General features: G+C 34.2%; 1 protein-coding gene across 7 annotated transcripts in view; it reads left to right on the top strand.

Annotated features, from left to right (window-relative positions):
* Positions 1-12,590, top strand: part of GRIK2 (glutamate ionotropic receptor kainate type subunit 2) — a 731,316-nt gene that overhangs the window by 678,301 nt on the left and 40,425 nt on the right. For all 7 annotated transcript variants that reach the window (XM_061427731.1, XM_061427738.1, XM_061427736.1 and 4 more), the window contains one exon: positions 12,280-12,505. In XM_061427731.1, coding sequence (XP_061283715.1) covers positions 12,280-12,505 — 226 coding nt within the window. The remainder of the gene's footprint in view (positions 1-12,279; positions 12,506-12,590) is intronic.

The following is a 12,590-nucleotide window of genomic DNA, read 5'->3' as shown; positions in this document are numbered from 1 at the left end:
CCACTTGTTAAAGAGATTGTCTTTTCTCCATTGTATATTCTTGTCTCCTTTGTCAAAGATAAGGTGTCCATAGGTGTGTGGATTTATCTCTGGGCTTTCTATTTTGTCGCATTGATCTATATTTCTGTCTTTGTGCCAGTTCCATACTGTCTTGATGACTGTAGCTCTGTAGTATAGTCTGAAGTCAGGCAGGTTGATTCCTCCAGTTCCTTTCTTCTTTCTCAAGATTGCTCTGGCTCTTTGAGGTTTTTTGTGTTTTCATACAAATTGTGAAATTATTTGTTCTAGTTCTGTGAAAATTACTGTCGGTAGCTTGATAGGGATTGCACTGAATCTATATATTGCTTTGGTTAGTATATTCATTTTCACTATATTGATTCTTCCAATCCATGAACACAGTATATTTCTCCATCTATTTGTGTCATCTTTTATTTCTTTCATCAGTGTTTTATAGTTTTATATATACAGGTCTTTTGTTTCTTTAGGTAAATTTATTCCTACATATTTTATTCTTTTCGTTGCAATGGTGAATGGGATTGTTTCCTTAATTTCTCTTTCTGTTTTCTATTGTCAGTATATAGAAATGCAAGGGATTTCTGTGTATTAATTTTATATCCTGAAAATTTACTATATTTATTGATTAGCTCTAGTAATTTTCTAGTGGTGTCTTTAGGGTTTTCTATGTAGAGGATCATGTCATCTGCAAACAGTGAGAGTTTTATTTCTTTATTTCCAATCTGTATTTCTTTTATTTCTTTTTCTTCTCTGATTTCTGTGGCTAGAACTTCCAAACCTATGTTGAATAGTAGTGGTGGACACCCTTGTCTTGTTCCTGATTTTAGAGGAAATGCTTTCAATTTTTTGTCATTGAGGATAATGTTTGATGTGGGTTTATCATAGATGGATTTTATTATATTGTATATGCCTTCTATGCCTACTTTTCAGAGGTTCTTTTTTTTATCATAAATGGGTATGGAATTTTGTCAAAGGCTTTCTCTACATCTATTGAGATAATCATGTTTTTATCTTTCAATTTGTTGATGTGGTGTATCACATTGATTGATTTGCAAGTATTGAAGAATCCTTGCATCCATGGGATAAAGCCCACTTGGTCATGATATGTGATCTATTGGATTCTGTTTGCTAGAATTTCGTTGAGAATTTTTACATCTATGTTCATCAGTGATATTGGTCTGTAGTATTCTTTTTTGATGGCATCTTGGTCTGGTTTTATTAGGGTGATGGTAGCCTCATAGAATGAGTTTGGGAGTTTACCTTCCTCTGCAGTTTTCTAAAGAGTTTGAGTAGGATAGGTGTTAGCTCTTCTCTAAATTTTTGGTAGAATTCACTTGTAAAGTCATTTGGTCCTGGGCTTTTGTTTGTTGGAAGAATTTTGATTACACTTTTGATCTCCTGGCTTGTGATGGACCTGTTAAGGTTTTCTATTTCTTCCTGGTGCAGTTTTGGAAGGTTATACTTTTCTAAGAATTTGGCCATTTCAAGTTGTCCATTTTATTGGCATATAGTTGCTGATAGTAGTTTATTATGATCCTTCGTATTTTTGTGTTGTCTGTTTTGATTTCTCCATTTTCATTTCAATTTTACTGATTTGATTCTTCTCTCTTGTTTTCTTGATGAGTCTGGCTAATGGTTTGTCTATTTTATTTATTTTCTTAAATAACCAGCTTTTAGTTTTGTTGATTTTTGCTATAGTCTTCTTTGTTTCTTTGTCACTTATTCCTACTCTGAATTTTATGATTTCTTTCCTTCTACTAATTTTGGGATTTTTTGTTTATTCTTTCTCTAGTTGCGTTAGGTGTAAAGTTAGGTTATTTACTTGATGTTTCTCTTGTTTCTTGAGGTAAGCTTGTAATGCTGTAAACCTTCCTCTTAGCACTGCTTTTACTGAATACCATAGGTTTTGGGTTGTCGTGTTTTCATTTTCATTTGTTTCTATGCATATTTTGATTTCCCTTTTTATTTCTTCCATGATCTTTTGATTATTCAGAAGTGTGTTGTTTAGCCTCCATATGTTTGTATTTTTAATAGTTTTTTATCCTGTAGTTGGCATCTAATCTTACCTCATTTTGTTCAGAAAATATGCCTGAAATGATTTCAATTTTTCTGAATTTACTAAGGCTAGATTTATGGCCCAGGATGTGATCTATCCTGGAGTATATTCCAAGTGCACCTGAGAAAAAGGTGAAATTCATTGTTTTGGGGTGAAATGCTCTATAGATATCAGTTAGGTCTAACTGGTCCATTGTATTAGAAAATGATGGTTCTTTTAAGAGTTTCAAATGTTGATGATTTTTTTTCCCTCACACCTATTTATATTTCAGAGTTTCGATTAGAGAGGAGCTAGAGATCTAGCACGGAGAAGGCAATGGCACCCCACTTAAATACTTTTGCCTGGAAAATCCCATGGATGGAGGAGCCTGGTAGGCTGTAGTCCATGGGGTCGCTAGAGTTGGACACGACTGAGCGACTTCACTTTCACTTTTCACTTTCATGCATTGGAGAAGGAAATGGCAACCCACTCCAGTGTTCTTGCCTGGAGAATCCCAGGGACGGGGAAGCCTGGTGGGCTGCCGTCCATTGGGTCGCACAGAGTTGGACACGACTGAAGCGACTTAGTCGGAGAAGGCAATGGCACCCCACTCCAGTACTCTTGCCTGGAAAATCCCATGGACAGAGGAGCCTGGTAGGCTGCAGTCCGTGGGGTCGGGAAGAGTTGGATACGACTGAGCGACGTCTCTTTCATTTTTCACTTTCATGCATTGGAGAAGGAAATGGCAACCCACTCCAGTGTTCTTGCCTGGAGAATCCCAGGGACGGGGGAGCTTGGTGGGCTGCCGTCCATTGGGTCTTACAGAGTTGGACACGACTGAAGCGACTTAGCAGCAGCAAAAGCGACTTAGCAGCAGCAGCAGCAGAGACCTAGCAAAACTGTAATTAATTTTAATCCTAAAAGAAAGGGAATTATTTCCTCTGACTTCCTGTCATACATGTCCTCATCAATTTAGGTTACACCTCATCTGTCATTTGTCATGGCATTTGTCACACCATTTCATAATTCTTAGTTTACTTTTCCAGCATTTATGAGATATTAAGCTTTGCATCCACAGTGCCTGGTATGGTCTTTTTTACTAAGCTGGTACTCAATAAATATTGGAATGAAAGAACAAGTGAATGAATGGGTAAGCAAGTGAATGTTTCCATGTTCCTATAAATTATAAATTATTCCAAAGGCAAAGGAATAGATATCAGAATGTAATAGGTATATGCTGCAATCCTAGAAGAAAGTTGTTATGTTTCTCCATTGATTGATTATATAAGTTTGCAGCAAGAATAAAATCCTGATATCTCTAGAGAGTTTTATTGCTAATCAAAGTGACTTTATGTATTTTCTCATTTATTCCTCCTTAACATTTCTGTGAAATTGTTAAGCATTTTATTCAATATGGCCAAGAAATTGTGATTCATGGTCTTCCATTGACCAAGTGAAGATGGTTTCTAGTTTTATTTAAATTTGACCAAATGACAGTAAAATCTATTTCTGGTTGCTTTTATTTATGAGAGAATAAAATATTTGACCATGAAATTTCAAGATATCTCATTTAAAGAATAAAATGCAAGAATAAAATGGTCAGAAGAATCATCAGTGGGAATTCTAAACAGGGTAGAATGAACTATCAAATCCTGACTCATCTTCCTCTAAAGGATAACTTTACCAAATAACTTTAAACTTGCTGCCCATCATATTATGCTCAGTCATAATTCTCTGTCTTATTCCTCTGCTAACTTTCAATAATGTTAAGAAGAGCAGTTCTCCCTGTTTTATTGTCTTTCCCTTCAAATAACCTGTTTTAAGAGATTGCAGATGCTTTGAGATAAAACTGCCAGGATTATTCCAAGGACTGTCAGGTTTGCTAACAACCAAATGCTTTCAGATCACTGCATTTGCCTCAGATTCCACCTTTGATATGAACCACATATGGTTTCAGTCCTGTTTTCCTGAATTAACTCTAATTTCCTAGTGACCAAGGTCAGATGAGTCCAGATAGGGCTCAGCTGTTCTTACCTAGCACATATGTTCCAGTGTTGTTGGTAATTTATTTACTGTAATAAAAAATTAAAATGCAAATCTCAGCCAGATTCTCCTTTACCAAGGTCTCCCTTGGTATGGGCTTTTTCAAATCACATATTAGGAATGACTACATACTGACTTTTTCATAACAATATGAAAAATGTTATTATAGCATTTTTATCAAATATTTGTTAATATTAGAAATAAAATTGCTAATGTGGAATTTATTGAAAAGGAATACTTTGAGTAAGTGCCAATGACACCAAGTTTACTTTGGTAATTTTGAAAAATCATCAGAGATTACTGCCTCTTCTTCTAGTACTTCATCATATCCATTCATACATCAGAGTTCAACTAATTCTGCTATACATTATGGTTTAGGAGATAAATTATTGTTTCATGAATGTTTTATATTTTAAAATAAAAATAAACAGGTTTTTAACATAAATGAAGTATATCTTTAAAGTTACTTCAAGATATTTTAGGTGCTATGCTACTAGATAAAAGGGCTTCCCTGGTGGCTCTGAGGATAAAGAATCTGCCTGCAATATGAGACCCAGATTCGATCCCTGGATCAGGAAGATCCCCTGGTGAAGGAACTGGTAACCCAGTCCAGTATTCTTGCCTGGAGAACCCCATGGACAGAGAAGCCTGGCAGGCTGCAGTCCATGTTGTCACAAAGAGTTGGACAAAAAGCCCTAAACAACAACTACTCTATAAACTTTTTTAAAGAATCTGAGTTGTAGCCAAAACCTCAAATATTATGTTTTAAAAAACATTACAAAATAGTACTGGATTTTCTTTGTATTATTGATGCTTTGTGGTCATAAGAGTTCAAACTAGATTAATATTAAAGATTTCTTGTCTTATTCAATAAAATAAGCTTTCCTCTAGAACAGGCATAAAAAGTTAATTTAAATTCTTGTTTCCAGGGGTCTCATAAACATTTTCTTACCATTTTTAGGGTATTGGATAGGTTTATAGGTCCATGAACACAAAATGGTCTCTGAATTTTATTTTTTTCTGGTTTTGCATTTACTTAAAAATGAACTGGAATATAATTGCTTTACAATATTGTGTTAGTTTCTGCTGTACCATGAAATAAATCAGCCATATTCCCTCCCTCTTGAACCTCCTTTCCATCCCTACATCCGATCCCTCAAGGTCATCACAGAGCACCCAGCTGAACTCCTTGTGCTTTATTTGAATTTTAATTTGTATTTGACATCGAGCAAAGGGAGTGGGGAGAATAATTCACTTGCATGCTAAACAATTTAAGTCAAAGATATTTTTTTTAAGATGGCTTTGAATTTGTAAAATATGTTGTTCACAATAAAAGTTCTATGCCAGTGGTACAAGAATAACCCTTACTTGATTGGCTTTCATAACATTTTAGATGGGATAGAAACAAAATTTCAAAGCACTGGAGAAGGAAATGGCAGCCTGCTCCAATAATCTTGCCTGGAAAATTCCATGGACAGGGGAGCCTGGTGGGCTACAGTTCGTGGTATCACTAAGAGTCAGACACTACTGAGCGACTAAACAACAACAACATTCTTCCACTAATATCTTACCAGTTCTAAATGTCTCTCTCTAGAATGCTCAGGAAAAATGTTGCCTAAAACCCATTAGTTATTGGAGATCTGCAAAGAGTCAGGTAATTTCAGGTTGCATAGTTTATCTTGAGTTCTCTCAGAAACTAAAGTTATATATGTTTACATTTGGAATCATCATCTATATATTTAAAAGCTTTTAAGTATACTGAATGTTATTTTTAAAGCCCAACATCTTTTGGCATCTGTGAATTTTTTTAAAGTCTTGTGTTTCTTATTCTTAACAAGAATTTTTTTAATCTGTTTGTTTACATTTCATACCCTCTGAAAACTGCTATGATAAAGAGACAGTGCCTTATGAATTTGTTTTATTGGTTTTATGCTGATATAGCAAAAACCAAGTCAACTTACAAGCCTCAGCATTTTGATAAAATAAACACTGCTAAACGTTGGCATCCTAAATCTGCCCAATGTAATATAGAAGGAAAAGTGTCCTTAATATGGGACACACACACATATACACACACCCCAAAAGAAATAAATTTATTCTGGTGTTTAGAGTGGCAGTGTAGTTGTGTGAGAAAATCAGAATATTTTATTTCGAATATTTTAAATATAGTTCCCTGGTGGCTCACACAGTAAAGAATCTACCTGTAATGAAGGAGACCCAGATTCAGTCCCTGGCTTGGGAAGATCCCCTGGAGACAGAAATGGCCATCCACTCCAGTATTCTTGCCTGGAGAATTCCATAGACTGAGGAGCCTGGTGGGCTATCATCCATGGAGTCGCAGAGCTGGACACGATTGAGCAACTAACACTTTTCCTTTCATTGCTTTGATTTTACTATTCATTTCAAACAATATCTATGAGACTTGATTTAATTTATGTACTTAACTTTATATTACTGTGTACAACATAGCTGTAATGATAATACTTAGAAATATTTTTCATTTTTGCTAAAGACATTATTGTCTCATTATGAAATTAAAATTCTTCATTAAAATCATGATGTCATAAATCCTATCAGCAAGTTTCTATTTAAAATCTGCCTTCACTACTAATTTTTTTTTTTTTTTTGTATCAAGTAGCCTTAGTATACTCACCTGTGAAGGAAAGGAGTGAAACAAGATGTTCTTTTTTTTTTTTTTTTAATTTTATTTTATTTTTCAACTTTACATAATTGTATTAGTTTTGCCAAATATCAAAATGAATCCACCACAGGTATACATGTGTTCCCCATCCTGAACCCTCCTCCCTCCTCCCTCCCCATACCATCCCTCTGGGTCGTCCCAGTGCATTAGCCCCAAGCATCCATTATCGTGCATCGAACCTGGACTGGCAACTCGTTTCTTACATGATATTTTACATGTTTCAATGTCATTCTCCCAAATCTAGACCACTTTCTAACACCATACACAAAAATAAACTCAAAATGGATTAAAGATCTAAACGTAAGACCAGAAACTATAAAACTCCTAGAGGAGAACATAGGCAAAACACTCTCTGACATACATCACAGCAGGATCCTCTATGACCCACCTCCCAGAATATTGGAAATAAAATAAAAAATAAACAAATGGGACCTAATTAACCTTAAAACCTTCTGCACATCAAAGGAAACTATTACCAAGGTGAAAAGACAGCCTTCAGAATGGGAGAAAATAATAGCAAATGAAGCAACTGACAAACAACTAATCTCAAAAATATACAAGCAACTCCTACAGCTCAACTCCAGAAAAATAAACGACCCAATCAAAAAATGGGCCAAAGAACTAAATAGACATTTCTCCAGGATGTTCTTATGTTTAATTTTTTTTCACTAATTCATTTTTTAACTTGACTAATTTGCCATTATCTTAATTCTTGCCTTACGGAAAATTTATAATATTTCATGCTTAGTTTATTACCTGGCTTTCATTTTTCATGTTTCTCTAAAATAATACATTATTCTAGACTATCCTTCCTAATAAATTTGGCATCAGTGGTGCCAACCTATATTCCAATTCCTTAGTCTTTTTTGGTGCTCTGTGTAGGTCTTCACTTCTCTATGTCACTGTTGCTGGAGGACCTTCAAAGACTGTTTACATTTGGTTCAGCAGCTTATTCTCCATCCCTGATTTTATCTTGTCCCTTGGCAATGATCACCAGCTACTTTGTGGAATGAAGCTAACCTTAGTCTAAGAGGAGATTGAGAGGATATAATATACAATCAATCATTTAACATGCCCCATCTTCCACCTATGAGCTTTAGTTCACATGGTAACTTGATATTTCCTTATTTCTAAATAAGTGAACATAAACTTTCAGACAATACACAAATATTTATTACTTTTGTTTTTAATTACCTGCTTACTGACTTTAAATGAGTTCTTCCTCTTAGTATTTCACTTGTAAAGCTTTCATATACTATTTTTAACCTTAGAGATCCTATGGTCTTTTTTACTTTGAAAGTATTCAAAAATTTTCTATTTTACTAGAAATAAAACTAGCTGAGTCTCCTTATTTCCTCCTTACGCATTAGATCTTAGTGTATTAGCATAATTCCATATGTATTTAATATATATATTTTGAAATTAGAGGTCAAGTCAGTCGCACTGTTTTAAAAATCCTCTTTTATTCTACATTTCACTTGAGGATTCCATTTTTTATATCAGATTTTAATATGTATCTGATCTTTGAATGTGTTTTCTTTCAACAAAGTCAATTTAGAATTTTTCTTTGAATTTATGCAATATCTTTTACCTTGCTAAGGACATTAATGTCATTTTGTTTGTTTTATTATTTATCTTTATGTTTTATTCTTTATGTTAGAGACTCATTGCAAGCCACAGGTGCTTAGCTAAGGATGAAAAACTATGAGCTTCACTTTAGGGTGATGTAGTGGTTCATTTTTTTGTAAATCCATGATATGTGCCTTTAGATGTAGTTGTTATAGTACAATAATTAAGACTATGAACTGGTGGCCTATTTACCCAAGTTTTCCTCCTGCTTTTGCCAGGAAGAAGCCACATGAATTTAGGTGAACTATTAACTGCTCTGTGTTTTCATTTTCTAATTTTAGAATGGGGACAAAAATATCTACCACCTAATAGAAATCTTAAAAGACTTAAATGATTTAATATGTATAAATAATGTATAATAATATGTGGCACATGCTGAACTCTATATGTGTTAACTGCTATTATTACCTTTTCTGTTGTTATTGTTTTATTAATATTATTATTATCTCTTTAGAGAAGTTCAATTTTGCTTAAAAATATCTTCCTGGAGGAATTCAAAGATCGAAGACAGACAGAGGGCTGACTGATCTCAACATTGGTTATAGATTCCAACATGTTCCTTCTGGTTTCAGTGTGGCTTGCCTAGATCAACTCATCCAGTGTACTCTTGTTTGCTTCCCACAGAATAAAACCTCTTGGCCTTTGCTTGGGTGGGATGGAGCAATCACAAAGATAGTTGTTTTTAAGACAGTTTTCCAATATATTCTACTTTTGTTAGACCTTTAATCATTCTGGCTTTGAGAGGGATATAGAAATGCTAATCTCAGAAACTTTTGCAGGGGAAAAGGGGGCCTCAAAGGTTGATTAGCTCAATTGCAATTCATCTATCTGCATTGCTCCTTCCAAAATTTTGTTTCTGCTGCATTTCATCTGATTGTCTTTTGCCTTGTAGTTTCACGCCATAGGAGAGAATATTTGTTCAAAGATGATATTCAACCTTCCATCTTTACCAGATTACTTGGTGTTTTTTAAGAAAAATAAAACACAAGCACTGGGTAGTATTAAGCTCTTTTTAACAAATAGAGTAACAAAAATGTCTTACTACTGCATGGTGTTTTTACATGTAGTGTCTTATTTAATCCTCGCAAAAACGTTAGAAGTTTGGTAGATATTTGACTACCATATAAACTAAAAAGAGATTAGTTAGTTTGCATAAGAACATACTTTTTTAACAAGAGATAAAGAATTAGTGATCATTCTAACTTGGACCTACATCATTCAGAATTTATCTATATATTAGTTAAGTATAGGTAATCAATTATTCATGTGTGGCCATATTTATAGAGAAAAGTACATGGTAAACTTCATATTCAGCCTGTGTTTTGTTCAGATACTTTCTTCGTATACTTTATAAGCAATCTTAGCTGCTTTAAACTTAAGTGTTTCAGTGAAATTCATGTTGTTCAAGCCTTTTGTTTTTAAACTAGTGATGACTATACTATCTTCACTACTGAAAATGATAAAAGCAATAAAATTTCCAGGTGACCCTAAAGACTAGTTTTGTATTTTAACTTTCTATAAAAATAGTTTGAATTTAAAGGCATCGCATACCAACACATACATACATGCAATCTACAAAGACTTTAATCTTATCTCCCATATCTGGCTACACAGTGTTGTGTTTTATAGCCATAATTGATAGATGACTGTGCTCAGTTGGAAATTGTAGTCAAAGAATGCCAGCCAAACTAGCAAGCAAGCCATATAAAATGTGAGTGAGCAGCAGATAGTCAATATTTCTAAATTAAAATATTTGGGTGTTTATTATGAGAAACAAAACAGTTTGGGTAACTTTTCTATCAAAACTTATTATCCCATATAAGAATACTAGGAATAGGTTTATTTTCTGTAGACAGGAAAGATGATTGAAGCTGTACAAAAATCAAAGACAATAGATTCAAGAAAACCAGAAGCATATTAAGAGATATTTAAGTAAAAATGGAAGATAGGAAGTTATTAATAAGGACCTATTGTATAGCACAGGGAACTCAATACTCTGTGATGGCCTGTATGGAAAAAGAATCTAAAAGAGAGTGTATATATGTATAAACTGTAGCCTGGCAGGTCCATGGGGCTGCAAAAGAGTCAGATACAACTTATCGACTAAACAACAACAAAGATGTTACATTTTAAATTGTCAAGTAATGAACATGCAGTTTTGATACATGAATTTTTAGTATTACATCCATGGGATTGTGTTTATTATCAGTCACAGATTCACTAAATCAAAAACTGTGTCCAATTTTATTTTTTACATAAAATCTCTTTAATCTGAAGGTAAGCTCTGATTTTGATTTTATTTTGTATTTTGACCTCACTTAATCCAAAACATTAGGAGAAAATATTTTTTACCTTTGAAAGGACATGAACTTGTTGTAGCTAGCCTCATTATGTTCCTAATTTGGATAGCAAGATGTATCTTTGCAAAACCTCACTATTGGTCATAATTATTCCAGTAAGAATATCACCATAGTCTTAACTATTCCTTTCATTTCCCATTTCTACTCCAAACATTTGAATATTTTCCTTAAAAACAACTGACATACCGCAATTTGTTGCCCAAATTTGTTATCATGCCAATCTCATTCTGGGTACTCTAGCTGCCTTCTTTCAAGGACTGGCCTTTCAGCATGTTTTAATGTTCATTGGAGAGCAGAGGTTTACATTTTTATTGCTTCTTAGCTCTAAAGCTATACTTGTTTTTATAAAGCACATAATGCACTATTAGATATTTCCCCACCTCCAAATTAATTTTTTCTTTCCATGTTTTCATTGAAATAGTGCCATAATTTTTAAAAATATTATTCTGTACTAACCTTTAGTGGAAGGAATAATATCACATTTATGTCCTGGAACATGTAGGACTAAATACATGCTTAAACTGCAAAAGACTGTATACCTATTTATTGGAAAATAGTTTCAATGTTTTATGGCAGAACAACCAATGAGGTGAAAATCCTCCTTGTGTTTATAATTGGAATATTATGTTTTGTGTTGGTATAAGAATGAAACTAAGGTAAGGGTTTCACAAATGAGCTTTCCATAAGCAGATGCTAACCTTTTTCCTGTTTATGTTTTACCAGTGCCTTCTGAACAAAACCCATTCCTTTCCTTTAGCAATAAGTCGTACTGAAGCCCTACTGAGAATTTCCAGCTGGATATAAAAACTCTTCTATTTTCTTGGTCCAGGAATCCTTAGTTAGTAAGACCTGGATGATTGATTTCCTGTTGTCCTGAGGCAGGTTAAAAGAAGTTCTATGGTGTCCAGATTGTGTCTCAGCAGAAATGTAGTCATCTTACTTGTAATATCCTTATTTGTAACAAATTCCTCTCGTCTCTTCAACTTATATTTGTATGTGTCCTTGGGGGATAATGTAACATCTGTCTTATAGTCAACAACTGAATTCAGGGGGAAAAAAATCTCTTACACTTTTATAGTGTCAATCGGTGTCCAGTGTCTGCATTTTCGAAATTTGATGTTATAGTAATGTTGAAAAATAAAATTGTACATATGAGATACGCATGTGAGATACAAAAATCCCTTATTAGTCTGTTTTATTCTCTCTTTTTTATTGCCTCCTATGATTTACTAGTTGTGATCTTTTGAGTCTTAGGGCATTTTTTATATGTTTGCTAAATAAATCTGCTCCACGCCTGGAAATACGATGAGGAATTGCTCAGAGAAATGTTTCTTCACAGATTTTGATTTTTTGTTGTTGTTGTTTAGTATCACTGTTACTAATAATACAATTATACAGTATTATGAGCAAACTAAATATAGTTAATTTCATCAAAATATTGTAGGGTCACATGGAAACTAAGGAATATCTTTCTTATGTATCCTGTTTTTCCCCAGAAATCAAAAATCTCCACATATGACAAAATGTGGGCCTTTATGAGTAGCAGGAGGCAGTCTGTGCTCGTCAAAAGTAATGAAGAAGGAATCCAGAGAGTCCTCACCTCTGATTATGCTTTCCTAATGGAGTCAACAACCATCGAGTTTGTCACCCAGCGGAACTGTAACCTGACACAGATTGGTGGCCTCATAGACTCCAAAGGTTATGGCGTCGGCACCCCCATGGGTAGGTTTCATGTCAGCTGCTTGCTCTTTGTTCATTAATCCTAGTTGCTGTGAGAAGGGAGAAAAAACAGTGCCTCCATATGCCG

This window comes from Bos javanicus, chromosome 9, assembly GCF_032452875.1.
Source record: "Bos javanicus breed banteng chromosome 9, ARS-OSU_banteng_1.0, whole genome shotgun sequence".
In the NCBI taxonomy this organism is placed as follows: Eukaryota; Metazoa; Chordata; class Mammalia; order Artiodactyla; family Bovidae; genus Bos; species Bos javanicus.
Note: the sequence above shows the minus strand (reverse complement) of the source record. Positions and strands in the feature narration are given on the sequence as shown.